Source organism: Corythoichthys intestinalis, chromosome 6, assembly GCF_030265065.1.
Source record: "Corythoichthys intestinalis isolate RoL2023-P3 chromosome 6, ASM3026506v1, whole genome shotgun sequence".
Lineage (NCBI taxonomy): Eukaryota > Metazoa > Chordata > Actinopteri > Syngnathiformes > Syngnathidae > Corythoichthys > Corythoichthys intestinalis.
The window spans coordinates 3,944,784-3,963,959 of NC_080400.1; the positions used below are offsets into that span (position 1 = coordinate 3,944,784).

General features: G+C 38.8%; 1 protein-coding gene across 2 annotated transcripts in view; it reads right to left on the minus strand.

Annotated features, from left to right (window-relative positions):
- The window catches only part of LOC130917264 (SR-related and CTD-associated factor 4-like), a 96,005-nt gene that overhangs the window by 54,875 nt on the left and 21,954 nt on the right, over positions 1-19,176 (minus strand). For both annotated transcript variants that reach the window (XM_057838503.1, XM_057838502.1), the window contains exons 7-13: positions 17,134-17,247; positions 16,892-16,953; positions 16,739-16,811; positions 14,377-14,454; positions 14,230-14,309; positions 8,469-8,644; positions 1,189-1,289 (exon numbers count right to left, since the gene is read on the minus strand). In XM_057838503.1, the coding sequence (XP_057694486.1) occupies positions 1,189-1,289; positions 8,469-8,644; positions 14,230-14,309; positions 14,377-14,454; positions 16,739-16,811; positions 16,892-16,953; positions 17,134-17,247 (684 nt within the window). The remainder of the gene's footprint in view (positions 1-1,188; positions 1,290-8,468; positions 8,645-14,229; positions 14,310-14,376; positions 14,455-16,738; positions 16,812-16,891; positions 16,954-17,133; positions 17,248-19,176) is intronic.

The following is a 19,176-nucleotide window of genomic DNA, read 5'->3' on the forward strand; positions in this document are numbered from 1 at the left end:
TAAAGTGACATCATTTGCCGGATGTCACTTAAAAGACATCTGTCATAAGCATTCATTAACTCTCATGAGTGTCATGTCATAGTTATGACAGTCTTATGAACCCACTGTTAAATAAAGTGTTCCCAACAAATATACAGAAGAGTAGGGGGAATGCAGAAGTAAAATGATATGATGAATGAAATAGTCATTAAAAAAAAAAAAAAATTATAAATGGAAAAATCCTACATTGAAAAATCAAGAAAACACTGAAAATGTATTAAAAAATAATCAACTTAAAATATGAAATCACAAAAAAATTCTTAAAAACAGTGAACAAAATTTAGGAAAAATATAATTTTGGGAAAATACAAAGTATATAAAAGCTATTATAAATTCCTCCTTTCTAATTATATATCAATTAAAAAGATATTTTTAAGTTAATTTTTATTTTTGATGTTTATGATTATTTTAAATTTTGAATTAAACTTTTACGTGTATTTTTTATTTAATTATCTATATGAAGTATTTTTGTTAACAGTACATTTCCTTATGTAATTACTGTAATTTTCTGACTATTAACCACCACCCACCAAATTTGACACGAAAACGGCAATTATTCATAGATAAGCTGCACCGGACAATAAGCTGCAGCTGTGCTCACTGTATTATGGGATATTTACACCAGAAGATATTAACCGCTAACCCTTAATTTGACAGTATGATGACATGACATTGTCATGAGCATTAATGAATGCTTATGACAGATGAAATTTAGTGTCATCCAGCAAATGATCTCACTTTTGAATGGATGTAAAAGATCCGAGCTGGACATAAATGGATTTGGTGACAAAATTTGCCGGATGACACTTAATGACATCTGTGATAAGCATTCATTAATGCCCATGATAGAGTTATGTAATAATTATGATGGTCTTATGACACCACTGTCAAATAAAGTGTTACCTATTAACCCAAATAAATCAACAAATAAGCCCCACTGGACCATAAGCATCAGGATTCAAAATGAGGGGAAAAAAGTAGTTGCTTATTGTCCAAAAATTACAGTATATATTCCTCCAATGCTCATGGTCCATTTGAAGCGGGAGGGCTGGCAGAACATTCATTTGCTTCAAATGGATTGGACGTCAACTGATGATACTCATTGAAATTGAGGGCGAAAGGAAAATTGGACGTCTTCAAGGCGCTTACATTGACGGACTGGATCTGCCCAAACTCTTCCAGGAGGGACACCACGTCCGACTGTTGGGTTTTCTTGTCCAGCTGACCAAGCCACAGTGTGGTGCTGCACACTAAAATGAAGACAACAAAAAGGCCGTCATTACTACTTTTAGTCAGCGGATTTCAGGGGTGTCAAACCAGTGACCCAGGAGCCAGATGCGGGCCACCCGCCGGATCATTTTCGTTGACCCACCAAAGGCAATTATGCTTATCGACGTAATGTTTTTCGCTGAAACAAAATGGATGTCAGATTTCCATAGCCCAGAAATTGGTGAATATTTAGTTTTTTCCCGGTTTTAAAGATATTTAAAAAATAATGAATAAACGTATTGTTAAATATTCAGTTTTAGTTTGTTTGTTAAAAAATGATTTACTAATTTCCTCACTTTTTTGATAAAATGGTAAATGAATCAAAAATAAAAACAAAAAAATAGATGTAAAAAGAATAATAAAATTATATACTGTAATACTTTTTCCCGCAGTTCAAAATTCTCAGATATTTCCCTTTAGTAAAATAATTCTTTAAAAAATTCGAAACAAATATTTTGTGAGCCTGCAACAGACACTTATTTTCATAATCGATTAAACGGATGATTAATTGAACGATTAATCGATTCATCGGATAAATGTCACTTGTTCCAAATACCATCAAATTTAACTTGTTTTAGGCATGTAACCAACAATGAAGACAAAATGGTTGACTAATTCTTTCAAAAATAATATGACAGCTTCCTAACTGTAGTCTAAAATTGTTCCGTTTTATGTACACTGCTGGCCGAAAGTATTAGCACCTTTGCAATTCTGTCAGATAATGCTCCATTCCTCCCAGATAAAGATTGCAATTACAAATGCTTTGGTAGTAATATCTTCATCTATTTTGCTTGCAATAAAAAAAATTAAAAAATTTAAAAAAGTAAAGAATGGGGGGGGGGGGGGGGGGGGGGGAATCATTTTCATTGACCACAAAACTCCAAAAATGGGCCGGGCAAAAGATGCTTCTCTAATTTGTGTAATTCATAGCACCTGTTCCTTACCTGTGGCACATAGCAGGTGGTGGCAATAACTAAATCATACTTGCAGCCAGTTAAAATGGATTAATGTTGACTCAACCTCCGCCCTGAGTTCTTGTGTGTACCACATTGAGCATGGAGAAAAGAAAGAAGACCAAAGAACTGTCTGAGGACTTAAGAAGCAAAATTGTGAGGAAGCATGGGCCATCTCAAGGCTACAAGTCCAGCTCCACAGACCTGAATGTTCCTGTGTCTACCATGCGCAGTGTCATCAATAAGTGTAAAGCCCACGGCACTGTGGCTAACCTCCCTAGATGTGGACGGAAAAGAAAAATTGACGAGAGATTTCAACGAAAGATTGCGCGGATGGTGGATAAGGAACCTCGACTAACATCCAAACAAGTTCAAGCTGTCTCGCTGTCTGATGGTACAACAGTGTCAACCCGTACCATCTGTCGGCATCTAAATTAAAAGCGACTGGAAGAATGTTCTCAGGTCGGATGAGACACAAGTAGAGCTTTTTGGGAAATGCATCAACATAGAGTTTACAGGCAAAAAACAAAACAAAACAGGCCTTCAAAGAAAAGAACACTGTCCCCACAGTCAAACATGGCGGAGGTTCCCTGATGTTTTGGGATTGCTTTGCTTTATGTGCATGGCATTATGAAGTCTGAAGACTACCAACAAATTTTGCAGCATAATGTAGGGCCTAGTATGAGAAAACGGTCTCCCTCAAAGGTCATGGGTCTTCCAAAAGGACAATGACCCAAAAACACACTTCAAAAAGCACTTGAAATGGTTTGAGAGAAAGCACTGCAGATTTCTAAAGTGGCCAGCAATGAGTCCAGACCTGAATCCCATAGAACACCCAGTGTTTCCCCTAGGATTTTTTGAAGCTGTGGTGGTGGGCTGCATCGGAGTCGGACAGCCTCACCATGTCGTGCCACAGCGAATTTTTTTTTCTTCATTTTTTCCCCCAAGAAGAACCATAACAAAGATATATTTGAAATATTTCATTAGCCAGGCTAATGTTGTACCTCTCAGCTACAGTACATGTATGTAAAATGCGTAGCTGATTACAGCTACGTTACCCGATGTACTAATGCGACTTTTTTTCTCGTGGCAATAGTACGACTTACATCTCGTAGTGACTCAGGGTTGGCAACCCAAACTGATGAAAGAGCCATATTTGACCCCAAAAAAAACAAACAAAAAAAAAACTGATACAGTATGTCTGGAGCCACAAAAAATTCAAAGCCTTGTACAAGCCTTATAATTATCGATACTAGCTATATTAGCCTACTATAGAAATGACTAAGTTGGCTAGAAATACGTAATTAGCCTTCATGATTAAATGTTTATTTTCCCTGCAGTGGATCCTATAGAGAATGACGCACCACGTGACTACTCTGTTGTACTATGCCACCACAAGTTTAACTTCATTACAATATTAATGAATTGAAAGAATGTTTGTGTCATGTTTGTCCTCCTAGAAATCCTATTAAAACAAAAAAATATATTTCCCTCCCCCATCTTTTTCCATTAAAAAAAAAAAAAAAAAAAAAGCGCCGAAGCATCGCTAAAGAGCCGCATGCGGCCCGAGAGCCGCGGGTTGCAGACCACCGTCGTAGTCCTCCTTTTTCCTTTTATTTGACCCTCATAAGTACTACATTACCACAACAATAACAGTCCTTCTGTCAACTGACCCATTTAGAGCACTGGGGGAATTCTAATAGCCGTGTAAAGAGTTTTACTTGATTCGGTGAGAAGGTGAATAGTTTTTTCCCCGTTGTTCGTAAACTAAATTTCCAAACAAAGGCACGTCGAGGTACCATTAACTTAGCAAGGAGAGGTATGAGAGTCATTTTTCGAGTGTCCCAGAGCTCGCGAAATTTGGGTGGGGGGGCGCATTTATCAAAGTTTCGTCAGCCGTAATTGTCTGAAGTTGGCGCGCCGGTGTTGTGCCGAAAAATAGCCACTCCACGTGAAATGTCCCCCCTGACGGGAGCGCCCACACGTCACTCGTACAAACAGCCTTTTCTTACCAATCGATGGAACCAGAAACGACGTTCTTGTACCGTGAATATGTATCATTTTACTCTGCTTGAACTGATAAATCGTTTACTGTGACCAACGCTCTGAAAATAGAGCAAGGCTTTATTTTGGGCCCCGCCTCTCCGCAGTCTCTCAGCGCAAGTTAGTCAAAGTTTGCTTTCCGTCCAAACGGCCGTCCACCGCTCACTTTCGCCGAAAAGTCCGATCCAAATTATTGTAATGCCCCGGATATGGGCAAGAAGGAGAGAAGTCTGTATTTGCTTACCCACTTTATTGTGGTAACAATAATAAAGAAAAACAATAACAAAATAACAGCGGGCTGCTACGACATGCGACCGCTATCTCTCGCTATCTCGCTCGTTCTCCCATTCTTCCTACTCGTTCCCCTTGCGTCTCTTAAGGGGGGGCCTGCATAGTTACGAACATTAGGCTACAATACACAATGAATAAGTGTCCGCTGAACTCCTCCCACTCGGCTGCCGCTAGTTTGAAGCGACCTTTAAAAAAAATTTTTTATTTAAATAAATAAATTAAATACATCTCATTTGCCAGGCGTGGCGGCTTTCATTTTAGTGTGGCGGTGCGCCACAATCTGTTGAATATAGGGGAATCCCTGACACCTGGAGAGATGTGAAAATGGCACCCTTCAAATCTCAGAGACCTGCAGCAGTTGGCCAAAGAAGAATGCTCTGCTGGAATTTTAGACCATTGTAAAAAAAACTCACTGATGGATACCTAAACGGTTGTTCGCAGTTATCTTGTCTAGAGCTGAAACGAGTACTCGAGCAACTCGAGTAACTCGAGTTTAAAAACTGATCCGAGTAATTTTATTCACCTCGAGTAATCGTTTATTTTGACAGCTCTAAGCATCACGTTTTGCTCGGACTACTTTTAATGCGGGACAACGCGCTGTCACGTGCGGAGAGGAAGAAGGAAAACAAAACAAAAAAAACTTACTGCAGCTGACAGCCGCCACAAACGACGCCGACGTTGCCAAATACTAGCCCGCACGATGCTACGTTGGTAACAGCTAGCGTCTGATGCATCTCATAAAGATCACATGTATGTTGAACTAGATGCGCAATGACAGACTCGCCCGCGTCTGGGCAGCGTTATTAAACAGCCGCCATCTTAAAGCAGTACAGCGCTAAGCGCTAGTAAAGAGCGCTAAGCGCTAATAAATAAAATTAACGTTACTGTCGCTACTAGCTCACGAAAAGTTAGCCCTGCGGAGGGCTAGGTTTCAATTAATTATGACCACTGTCGATGCGTGGCTAACGTGTCTTACATAAAGGCTTTAACATAACATAGCATTGTGGAGTGATGAGGGTGTAAAATAAAAACTTTATCATGGTAACTATCAATTTTAGCTCAGTAGTCATTGCTGGATAAAACACCAAGTAGCACTGGTCCCTAATGTGCTCCAGTACAGCCTGTATCATACATTTATTTTGAACACTGCAAAAACTCCAAATCCTATCAGGACTTACTGTTTAGACTAACTTAAAACTTAACTAGAACTTAAAAATGGCTTGACACAAAGAGAAATTCAATTGAAACACGTGGGAAAAAATCCTAACTTTTAAGTGATGTGTGTTATCAAGCATAACGGCATTTTTAGGTAATATATATATTTTTTAAATAAGATCTAAAAGTTTTTTGAGTGAAAGCAGTGAATTAGTCTTTTTTTTTTTTTTTTAATTCTAGCTACATCTGAGATGCAATTGTTGGCTGTTTTCAACAATATACATTGAAAATAAAGACATTGATTGACTGAAAATGGTTCAAGATTAGATTAAATGTCTTGTTTTCTCATGTATATTTATAATTGCTCTTCACCTAAAAATATATTTGTTTTATCCGATTACTCGATTAATCGATAGCATTTTCAGTCGATTACTCGATTACTAAAATATTCGATAGCTGCAGCCCTAATCTTGTCAAAAGGTTGTGTTACCAAGTATTAGGCTGAGGGTGCCAATACTTTTGTTCGGCCCATTTTTTAGTTTTGTGTAAAATGATAATGATTTTTATATTTCATTCTCTTTGGTTTTTTATTAATTGCAAGGAAAATAAATGAAGATATTACTACCAAAGCATTTGTAATTGCAGTCATTGTCTGGGAGAAATTGAGCATTATCTGACAGAAATGCAGGGGTGCCAATACTTTTGGCCAGCAGTGTATATAAAACTAGTTTTTAATAAAGGTTTCAGTAAAAAACTAAATAATTTCTCAGTACACAAAACAGACAAAAGTCCTGTTCATATAAATTAAAAAGAAAGTGCTGCTGATTGACTTTTTATTCTTGTGGGGAAAGCACTGATACAAATTGTGTTAATGCCTCATTTATTTTCTTTAAACAAACTAAACAATAAAATTAAACGAGGAGGCAGACTGTAATGAATCAGTTTATTTTATCAAACAGTTATTCATTAATATAATCTGGACCAATTTCAAAGCACACTGTCTTGTATAAGAATTAAAAGTCTGAATGGGAGTTTGTGTTGAAATGAGACTAAGCAGTTATATGAATGGATTTATGTGTGTGGTTTCTTTATAAAAATAAATTAGACATCTTTACTATCTAAAAATAACTTGAGTGCTAATATGCTTTCTCCAAAACACAGACAAAACTTAAGACACTGATTAGCATAATCGCTAACTAGTTTAGCGCTCCGTGCAAAGTAGTAAGGTCTCATTAACAAAGCATACAAACAATACAATTACCTTCATTTACTCACCTCTGACGGAGGCACACTGGATCTAACAACACAAAAGACAATCTAACTCTAGACACTTCGTAATGCAGCATTATTCATTTCGCAACCCAACTTGAGTGCAGCAGTGAACTCTCTCTCTCTTTTGCTCTAATCATTGCAAGTTGCAAAAAATGGTTTGGACGTCTACACAGTCAATGCCAGCCAAATGAGTTCAGTGTTTCTATGGGGTGGCAGAACCAAAACTACAATGTGGCCTGTGACAAAAAAAAGAGCTTGATAAACTTGGGGAGCAGTGTGCTAGCATGGCAGTTTCATCGTAGAAAACTGTGCCTAAAATCAACATCTAACTAACCTAAAATGTATAGGAAAAGAGCCAAGAATGCATTAAAATGTAAAGTGACCTAGAAATGATTGAAAATGTACAAGAAGTGACTCCAGAATACCTCAAAATGTACAGGAACTAACTCAAAAATCAACTAAGGCTAAGTTAATCTCTACAGGTCTTAATGCACAAATCCGATTTTTTGCCATATCTGTTTTTTTGGCGTACCGGTTCAGACTGCCTTTGTCCATTGAGACCGTTCAAGTATCACGCATGCGCACTAAATCGCAGTCCAAGATGCGGTCAGCAAAAAGAACCGCATGCGCAGAAGCATCAAAACAAATTACACATCCTACCTAGCTGTTTGTCATTCCAGAGTGATCATATTTTGATTTCCAAAAAGAGGACACAAATAACAGACATTAATAATCCCCGTTTAGTCTTATATTCAAAGTTTCTATGGACTGATAGAATGCATACATGCACACACGAGCCTTGACGTGTGTGCGTGAAATGACGTGGGTGCGTCAGTTTGCCCCGACTCGGCCATGTGTATTGCACACAATGAAATATTGCTCATTCGGCGCACAGAAGGGAAATCGAAAATTGTAAGGTTTGTTCTTTCCTTCGTTTTATTTTTTTATGACTGTGGTCAAGCCTGCATCGTGCTTAAAAGCAGAGTTCAAAATAGGCTCTAATGCCTACATGGCTGCCGTCCTCAGTGCCTCTTGCTTTTTGCTGACGTAATTGCGGCACGAATTCCGATTTGGGAATTTGACAGTTCAGACCGCCAGTCACGTTCTGAAAAAATGTGGCCCAGATCGGATTTGAACCACATACGAAAGTGACCCAGATCGGATTTGAAATGGTCCAGTTCTATGCGACTTGTCACGTTCAGACCGTCAAGTTAATGCCTCACTCAAGTCGGAAAAACACGAAAAAATCGGGAGTCGTGCATTAAGACCTGTATTATGAACCTAGCCTAAGTGACCTGAAAGTTCCCCAACACAAACAGAAAGTGACCCGGAAATGCCCCAAAATCAACAGGAAGTGACAAAAAATTCCTACAAAGTGACCCAAAGCAGAAAAATTGAGTTTGACGGCCTGCTGGCGTATTTCACACTCTATTGGTAATAACGTACCGCTGAGCATCTTGGCCTTGATGCCAGGCAGCCCCTTCTGCCGCCGTTCTCTGTCGTGCTCTCGCTCTGCTGGGTCCCGCGAACGGGAGCGCCGGCGGCTGTTCCTGGAGCGTGATCTGGAGCGCCGGTGCCTTGTGGACCGCGACGACGAGCGGGACCGTCTTCTCCTTGGAGATCTGGAGTCAAAGGTTGAAGAGTTTGGGTTAGTGCAGGATAGTACAGAAGAGCCTAATGTCAAGAAACACAGTTGACGTCTATTCCAATATTCTCACGAGCTTAAATTACTCATCAACTGTGAAAACTTTTTTAAAAAAATGAAAATGTGTGCAGTAATGTCATTTTCCATGTAGAAAACAAATTTGCCGCGAAAACATGGCTGGTTTATTAGCATTAGCAGCTATTCTGGTTGAATGGATAATCATATCTAGCTTTCTAGTGCTGCAATCGTTAGCTAGCACATGTTGACAGAACGCTCATACGGCAAAAAGAACAGCGCGCCTATATATAGCATGCTAGCAGAAATCTGCAGATCATTCTGGTTGTGACATCTTCTGTTTGGAGATTTTTGAGTAAGAAGGAAGTAAGTCTAGTTATGATCCAATTATTAAGCCTTTGCCATAGCAATCTATGGATGGATTTATGTCCAAAATATGCTTTGATATCATTTGAAAGTGACTTGTAGCATTTCATAGCACCTCCGAGAAGTTGGCCTCCCATCAGTCGCAAATTTATATAAAAATTAAGTGTCGACGTAGTTTGTAGCGGCTGTTGGCTGCAGTAAGTTTTTTAATTTTTTTAATTTATTGCTTCTTCCTCTACGCACGTGACATCAGCGCGTTGTCCTGCATTAAAAGTAGCCCTGGCAAAACATGATGCTTAGGGCTGGCAAAATTAAACGATTCCTCGAGGTGAATAAAATTACTCGGATCAGTTTTTAATAGTGATGCACGATAATACATTTTTCAACCGATACCGATAACTGATAATTTCCTCCTCATTCCTACCGATAACCGATAATGTCAAGCCGATAATTCTATTAAAAGATTTATGTAAAATTTTAAACAAAAGAAAATATTACTGTGCAAAAATGTAATTTTTCTTTTTTTTTTCAACATAAAATATGAACAAGTCGTCAATTCCAACATCTAAATAATGACATTGTCTGACATTGTGTAATGGTAAACTTTTGGCAACAATTACTTACAGAGTAAATACCTAAGTTGCACAAAAATGCCTTTAAAAGTAAGCCATTCCTAACATAACATTAATACACTGCAAAACACACTTCCTTAAAACTAGTCAGTTTTAAGTGTAAATCTATTGGAAATAAGTGAAATTATCTGCCAGCGCTTCAGGTGTATTTCTCTCAGATTTCTTGGAAGAAAAATAGCTAGCTGAAAATAATCTTAACAGCCTTATTTCAAGCAATACATTATTATACTTAATCCTAAAAAAACTTGGAAGAAGAAAAGATTTTGAATATTTGTGGCTACAGAATATTATTGTTATTTCATTACAACAGGAATGTGCATATTTAAATTAATAAGTGTTGATAAGTGCCAATAAGTTTAGATCATCTACTGTGACTGTAATTGAGCAGACAAATAAGTTAAATTAATTTGAAAAGTGATTGCTAATGTTATATGCTTTGTTGCACACTGTGAAAATGATTAACTTAAAATAGCGAAATGTCATGTACCCATTCTGCAGCGCTTTGTTTACATTTGCGGCACTCACGAGTCGCGACATTCGCTACACAGCAGCTAAACTGATAAACGGCAGTACTATTTGGATGCAGTTGGAGCTCGCATCTCCGTGCGTGTTGTTTTGTGCCTGAGTTTTGTTAAGCCGAAAATAAAGGCAGCATTACAAAGTCATCTGACCGCTCGTCATTTTACATACTGAATGCATTATTGACGGGCTGACTTCGTTTTATCCATGTTTAAATTATCATCTAACCACTGCGCCGTCATGATAAGCTTGCTTACTGGACATCACTTTTCCAGATGTAGTGGTGAAAATGTGATTGGCATGTTTTTCATAAAGAATGGTGGTCGTATAAACTGCATTATTTTTTTATCCAGGGCTTTGGCTCTCGGGTCATTTTGGTAAAAAAAAAAAAAAAAAATCGTGTCTCGTCTCGGCGGCGGCTACGTTCGTACCGGATAATCCGCCCGGGGCCGCGGCGTATTCGGGGCCTGGCTCTGCTCACATGCCGTGAGGGAACGCTCGAGAAACCGGGGTGTTCGCCGGAGGTCCTGGAACCGGGCTCTGCCCGCCCCGCCAACGGCGAGGCGGCGGTGGCCTGCCGGACCGGCCAGAGCGGCGGGCTCCGTCGGAAGACGGCTACTTGCCGACTATCGGTCTCCAATCGTGCCGGTGTTTAGCCTTAGATGAGAGTTTACCACCCGCCTTGGACTGCTTTCCCAAACAACCCGACTCTGTATCGTCACAAGCCCCTACTTTTAACTTAGTGTTTACAATAGCTTTAGCATTCCCGCTAGCAGCAGCAGCCTGGTATTCGTTCCAAAAATCTTTGTGATGCAGTTTTAAATGGATGCTGGGTTAGTGGTTTTGAATGAGGACGCTTTCTTTCGGCCTCATGGAACTTCTGCGGTACATGTTTCGCAAATGGCGAGAGCGTCGTTTTTTTAGTAACAGCCGCCATAATATTCAACTATTTCTTGTCGTGTAACTCCGCCTCCTCAACCCCTCCTCCCTCAGGGGCTTCAGAGAGGGGAGGGGTTGAGGAGGTGGCGTGCTGAATTCTTCGGTTGTGCACATTTGGAGGCTAAATCAAGTATATAATTATCGGATTGCATTATCGGTTGAATTTTTTATTATCTGGATTATCTGTGTGACGTCATAATTGCCATTATCGGCCGATAATTATCGGACACCGATATTATCGTGTATCTTTAGTTTTTAAACTCGAGTTGCTCGAGTATTCGTTTCAGAGCTGCAGCTATCGAATATTTTAGTAGTAGATTAATCGATGAACTAGTTTGTTCGAATAATCGAGTAATCTGATAAGGAACATAAAAAATTAAAATACCTAAGCAGAGCCTCAAACAGTAAAAATTGTATAATACTAGCCCAAACTTAGGGTAAAAATACAATGAATAAATAATGAATAAACTTTTTTTAAACCCTGAGTTTTGGCTCTCAAAGGCCAAACAGTGCAACTTTCATGAGAATATAATAATAATTGACCACAGCATCCGCTCTATTAGCCTCCCTCTCTGCGCACCAGCAGCAACACACACAGCCACTTAGCTTAGCTTACTTCTACAGCACTTTCGATTTGAAACAGGTCTCAAATTACTGCTGCATTTCTTTCAGTAAAAGACAATAAAAGTAAAGTAGACAAAGTGAGCTGACCTTTCCCTTGATAGCAGTTGCTGCTTTTGTAGCCTAGTATCAGTGCATCTTTAATAAAAATGATGTCACTCTTTTGTGCTACGTTTGTACTGTAAAATTTTTTTGTTAGTGCTGCCATCTTTTTAAAGATATTTTTAGTTTTATTGGTCAACTAGCCCCACATTTTCATTAAAAATGTCAAAAAGTTGTGTAAATATTTAAGCTTCATTTGTGCTCTTAAAAATGTTCGTTTTTGCTGCTATAGTTTTTGAGATATTGAGATTTTAATTTCAAGTGACGTCACGCAGCCATCCATTTATTGCAAAATGGACCCGAAATGGTGCCATTTGTTTATGCTATGTTTGTGCTGTAGATTTTTTGGTGTGCCGCTATCGCCTTATAGATAGAGATATTAATTTCGAGTGATAACGTCAGTCGCAGCCCCTCCATCGTGGCGGAATGAGCGTACCAACCCTCTCAATAATAAAGGGGTGTCTTTACAACTTGCGCCAACATAGCACAAACAAATGGCACCATTTTGAAGTAAATAGGGGCCGTGGGATATTAATTCTGAGTGATTACGTGACTCGCAGCAGTCAGCCGCGATGGAGGGGGTGGGACTGACGTCATCACTCAAAATTAATATCTCTATAAGACGATAGTGGAACACCAAAATATCTACAACACAAACGAGCACAAAGGTAGCATAAACGAATGACGCCATTTCGGGTCCATTTTGCAATAAACTGGGGAGGGCTGCATGATGTCATCAAGCGAAATTAATATCTCAATATCTCAAAAACGATAGCAGCACAAACGAAGCACACCATTTTTAGACTTTTTTAAAAATCAAAATGGCGGGCTGGTTGACCACATACTGACCTATAAAAGAATTGTAAATACTTAAAAAGGATAGCAACACAAATGAACTTTATACAGCACAAACGATTGACATAATTTTTATTTATATTTGCTGATGAGGGAGGGGGGGGAGCGCAACTTCACGGAAGTTTTCATAGCATATTTTGGCGCTACATGTCTCATTAAACCTGGGAGGACTGACCATATGTCGAGTTTTCTAGTGTTGCGCCAGCTAGCACATGCTGACAGAACGCTCACACGAGCCAGGATTAGCAATCAGGCCGCATAGAATAGGATGTCAACATATCCACACTAACAAATGATTCATATAATTCTGAGTTCTACGCCTCACACTGCTGATTTGCTGCTCCAAAGCACCAAATCATATCTCCTTATGACTCCCCTACCCCTCCTTTTTCTCCTCGGTCATCAGGCCCCCCTACCGGTCCACCGGAAATACAATAAGCTTGGGGGGCTCACAGAGCAACCACAGAACCCAACTATGGATAGCATGCTGGCAGAAAATCGCAGCTCATTGCGGGTTTCACAAGATCTACTCTTTGGACATTTTTAGTGGGCGGGGCTAAGCCAGGAAAACGAATTAGGACCCAATTCCATTATGAAGACTGTGTCCAAAATATCCTCTGCTATCATTTTATCATTTCACTTCTTGCAGCATTTCCTAGCATCTTTAACTCATTCACTGCCAGCTCAGGTCACATGTATTGTAGTAGTTATTACAACAGGGAAATTTATGTTGAAAACACCTACTGATGGCAAAAGACGTCCAAACGATTTCAACAGGCATGGGCTGGAAGCGATTGCATTTAAAATTGATTGTTTGCTTGTTTGTCTTGGGTAAGAAACTGTTTTATTCAGGAAAAACTGAATAACAAAAAAACTGAACAAAAAAAAAAAAAGCCCCCCAAAAAGACAACTCATGTTTTTTTCCGCTTCATTGCGCATTTTTTAGCTAGTACGACTTATACCCAGGTGCGATTTATAGTTTAAAAAAATTGTCATTTAAACCAAATATAGAAAATTTAATTGGAAAATGCACCTAAAAATTGGAAAATCTTCAACTTAAGCTCATGCACTGACAGGGAGTTGCTACTTTTAATATCATTGTACTATGTATAATGACAAATAAAGTATTCTATTCAAAAAAATCATTATGAAAATTAGAAGTAAAAAATTTCAAAATTAAAAATATATACATTTTGGTGAATATAAATAAAAAAGAAAAGGATATTTAAAAATGTTTTTTATTGAATATAATAAATTAAAAAAAAAAAAAAAAAAGCTAAATGTCGAGTTTTACATGGTTTGGACACTTCGTAGCGCACTACTGTCGCGTGAAACTTACGGAAAGTCCTTAAATGCATACGTATTGATGTGCTTTTTTTTTTTTGCTCCTTAATAAATTGCCGATGTATCCGATCGGTAACGGCAGATGGCAAAAGAAAAAGAAAAAAAAAAATCAAGAGACTGACTCGAACCCTGGTATTACTTTCACACATTCACATTTGAATCCTCTTACCTAGAACGAGATCTAGTTCTCCTGCCGTGTGATATATGGCGGGCTTCCCTTCGTGCGGACGAATCCTGCGTAGACTCATCCTATAGGACAATAAAAATGAGACAACTTCCATTTTGCGAACCTCAGTTTTGTTTCCGCGGGGTTTACCTGTGATCTGGCGTCATTTTTGTAATGGTGCGGTTCTGGAAACAAGTGATGCTCGCCATGACTCGTGACGCCGCCATACTGAGAGTGGAAAAATTAGAAAAAAATTTTGTATTTTTTTTATTACGTCCTTGATGCCTGAACTGACATTTAGGAAATATATGTAAGGCATTGGAAGATTGCACATGTACATAAAAGATAAATATAAAAATAATAATTTAGAAAAATTCCAAATTAAGTTTTATTTTAATTTACTTTTCATACCACCCCCCCCAACAAAATTCATTTGAAAATATATGAAAAAAAAAAGGAGAGAGAGAAAAAAAAAAAAGGAAATTCATTAAAAATCCATATTCAAAAAATATACATTCATTCATTCATTTTCCATGCCGCTTTTCCTCACGAGGGTCGATCAAATAAAAAAATAGAATAAGCGGTTTTCATAAAAAACAACAAAAAAAAAAAAAAAACAAAAACAAAAAAAATCTTTAAGAATATTTTTAAAACAATGACTTTCAAAATTATGAAAAATTAAAAATGCATTCTCAAATTTAAAAAAAAAAAACCTTTTTCATTTTTTTTAATGTAATTTTCTAATTTCTCTTTTCATTTGACTGAATTTCGGATTTTCACTTTGTTTTATTTTTCAACAATTATTTTATTATTATTAGTGTAGCACCGATACAATTTTTTTTGGCCCCGTTGTTGATACCTGGCTGTGCAGTATCAGCCGATACCGATACCATACCGATACCAATTTGTTCGAAATTTATACAGTAGGGCAAATAAGTATTTAGTCAACCACCAATTGTGCAAGTTCTCCCACTTGAAAATATTAGAGAGGCTTGTAATTGTCAACATGGGTAAACCTCAACTATGAGAGACAAAAACAAAAATTCAGCGTGTAATATATCTCAAACACAGCAATATCACATCTGTAATGATTCTCCATTTGCACGCAAACATGGCTTAGTAGCATACCTGTTCAATTTCACATTAAATACTAGGAGTGGCAACTTCTAGGGAGCTCACGATACGATTAGTGATACTAGGCTTATGATAACGATTATCTCACCATCTGGCGAGACAACAACTATTGATGCACGGGTCAGGAAATCATTCTACAATTTACAATACAGTGGGGCAAATAAGTATTTAGTCAACCACTAATTGTGCAAGTTCTTCCACTTGAAAATATTAGAGAGGCCTGTAATTGTCAACATGGGTAAACCTCAACCATGAGACACAGAATGTGGAAAAAAAAAACCTGAAAATCACATTGTTTGATTTTTAAAGAATTTATTTACAAATCAAGGTGGAAAATAAGTATTTGGTCAATACCAAAAGTTCATCTCAACACTTTGTTATGTACCCTTTGTTGGCAATAAAGGAGACCAAACGTTTTCTGTAACTCTTCACAAGCTTTTCACACACTGTTGCTGGTATTTTGACCCATTCCACCATGCAGATCTCCTCTAGAGCAGTGATGTTTCGGGGCTGTCGTTGGGCAACACGGATTTTCAACTCCCTCCACAGATTTTCTATGGGGTTGAGATCTGGAGACTGGCTAGGCCACTCCAGGACCTTGAAATGCTTCTTACACAGCCACTCCTTTGTTGCCCTGGCTGTGTGTTTGGGATCATTGTCATGCTGAAAGACCCAGTCACGTCTCATCTTCAATGCCCTTACTGATGGAAGAAGATTTTCACTCAAAATCTTGCGATACATGAGCCCCACTCATTCTTTCCTTTACACAGATCAGTCGTCCTGGTCCCTTTGCAGAAAAACAGCCCCAAAGCATGATGTTTCCACCCCCATGCTTCACAGTAGGTATGGTGTTCTTCGGATACAATTCAGTAATTTTTCTCCTCCAAATACGAGCACCTGTGTTTCTACCAAAAAGTTCTATTTTGGTTTCATCTGACCATAACACATTCTCCCAGTCCTCTTCTGGATCATCCAAATGCTCTCTAACGAACCGCAGACGGGCCTGGACGTGTACTTTTTTCATGGGGACACGTCTGGCAGTGCAGGATTTGAGGCCCTGGCGGCGGCTTGTGTTACTGATATGAGCCTTTGTTACTGTGGTCCCAGCTCTCTGTAGGTCATTCACTAGGTCCCCCCCGTGACCCAAACAATGTGATTTTCTGTTTTTTTCCCACATTCTGTCTCTCATAGTTGAGGTTTACCCATGTTGACAATTACAAGCCTCTCTAATCTTTTCAAGTAGGAGAACTTGCATAATTGGTGGTTGACTAAATACTTATCTGCCCCACTGTATGTCCAATCCAATTGGACTCGTTTGACCGCTGCCAACCCAGATTGGACGTCTATCGCCATAAATAGCAGTGAAAGATGTTGATACCTCCATGCTGCCGGCATTCTGCCCCACTGCAGGTTGAGTCGCCATATTGTGCAACTGTCCGCCGCCGCCGCCACTACAAGTAGAACAATTCCGTCTCCTTGACATATTGATCACATATCAGTTGAGTTTTGTTGACTAAATCGGTTCACTCACAAATTGCTTTCTTTCACGGCATCTTCAGGTTCGTCATCGTAATCAAAGCGGTCCAGTAGTTTCTGAGGAAATTCAGCAGATGTTTCATTAGAAATATTTCAATCCCTTCATGCCTGAATTGACATAAATTAACTTTTTAAATCACATTGACTATATTATTTTTGGTGAGTGACTATATTATTTTTGGTGACATTTTGATATACTCCTCTCAATTTTTTATGCACAGTATGTTTCGTTTTTACCTCTGTCAGGGAGCTTCTTTCGTTCATATTGCCAGGGTGAGCATTGAGGCCGTTTGCATCGCCGGCCGCCTGGCTCTTTTCTGCTTGCTGCAACCTTTCCAACATCCTTTGGAGCTACGAGGAAAACAAACTTGCCCCTTTATGAACAATTCTTTAAAGGAACCTCGAACTTAAAAGACTTGTAGGCTCCAATAAGCCACAATTTTTCTCTTTTACTGAAATATGGTATTAGAAACACATAATATTGCCATTGATTTAAAAATCTGTTCGTCTGTCTCTTAACGTGGTTTTCCGCCGGGTTTTTTTTTTTTCTGTTTGATCCCGACCTACTTTCACTGACCCTTTTTTTTTGTCTTCCTTTTCGCGATCACGGTATTTGGTGTGTTCAATAAACAATTTTAAATAAAAAAGTTTAAGGCTGCTGATACAGAATGGGGACTTGAGTATTTTACTGTTTTGAACGGTTAACTTGATACTGAAATAGTCCTTTATTTAAGCCTGAGAGGATATTTGTAACTAATGTACTTAACATTAAAGCAGCTAATAGCCTGCTTTTGGGGTTGGGGGGGGGGCATGAATCATCTAATTTATAATCAAATTGTAGCCTTTGAATCGTAATCAAATCGTTAGATGCCCCCCAAGATTCCCACCTTTACCTAATTGTATTGTAGTGGCCCACTGGATCATTTAATAATGATAAATGTAGTAACTTCAAGGTTTTCCAAATAAACATTCTGGAAAAATATGAGAATTTATTCCTTTTATTGGATCAAGTGCAAAGTGCCAATAAGGCACTTATTTTGTCCTAAATGTGTGTGTGGGTACACAAATAGATGGCAAACAAATCAGGCTCTCAAGAGAAGTCAGACGCTGGAGTAAGGTTGAATTGTCCTTACTGTGGTCATCCACAGTGCTGGCCAAAAGTATTGGCACCCCGGCAATTCTGTCAGATAATGCGCAATTTCTCCCAGAAAATGATGCAATTACAAATGCTTTTGGTAGTAATATCTGTATTTATTTTGCTTGCAATGAAAAAAACACAAAAGAATATGGAAAAAAATTATTATCATTTTACACAAAACTCAAAAAATGGGCCAGACAAAAGTATTGGCACCCTTTGAAAAATCATGTGATGCTTTTCCAATTTGCGTAATTAACAGCACCTGTTACTTACCTATGGCACATAACAGGTGGTGGCATTAACTAAATCACACGTGCAGCCAGTTAAAATGGATTAAAGTTGACTCAACCTTTGTCCTGTGTCCTTGTGTGTACCACATTGAGCATGGAGAAAAAGACCAAAGAACTGTCTGAGGACTTGAGAAGCAAAATTGTGAGGAAGCATGGGCAACCTCAAGGCTACAAGTCCATCTCCAAAGACCTGAATGCTCCTATGTCTACCGTGCGCAGTGTCATCAATAAGAGTACAGCACATGCACTGTGGCTAACGTCCCTAGATGTGGACGGAAAAGAAAAATTGAGGGGAGATTTCAATGAAAGATGGTGGATAAAGAACCTCGACTAACATCCAAACAAGTTCAAGCTGTCCTGCAGTCCGAGGGCACAACAGTGTCAACCTGTCCTATCCGTCGGCGTTTAAATGAAAGGGACTCTATGGTAGGATACTCAGGAAGACCTCACTTCTGACCCAGAGACATAAAAAAGCCACGCTGGAGTTTTCCACAACAAAGCCAAAAACTTTTTGGAAGAATGTTTTCTGGTCAGCTTAGAAAAAAGAAGAGCTTTTTGGGAGAAGGCATCAACAGAGTTTACAGGCGAAAAAAAAAAAAAACGGCCTTCAAAGAAAAAAACACGGTCCCCACAGTCAAACATGGAGGAGGTTCCCTGATGTTTGGGGTTTCTTTGCTGCCTCTGGCAATGGACTGCTTGACCGTGTTCATGGCATTATGAAGTCTGAAGACTACCAACAAATTTTACAATATAATGTAGGGCCCAGTGTGAGAAAGCTGGGTCTCCCTCAGAGGTCATGGGTCTTCCAGCAGGACAACGACCCCGAAAATGGTTTGAGAGATAGCAATGGAG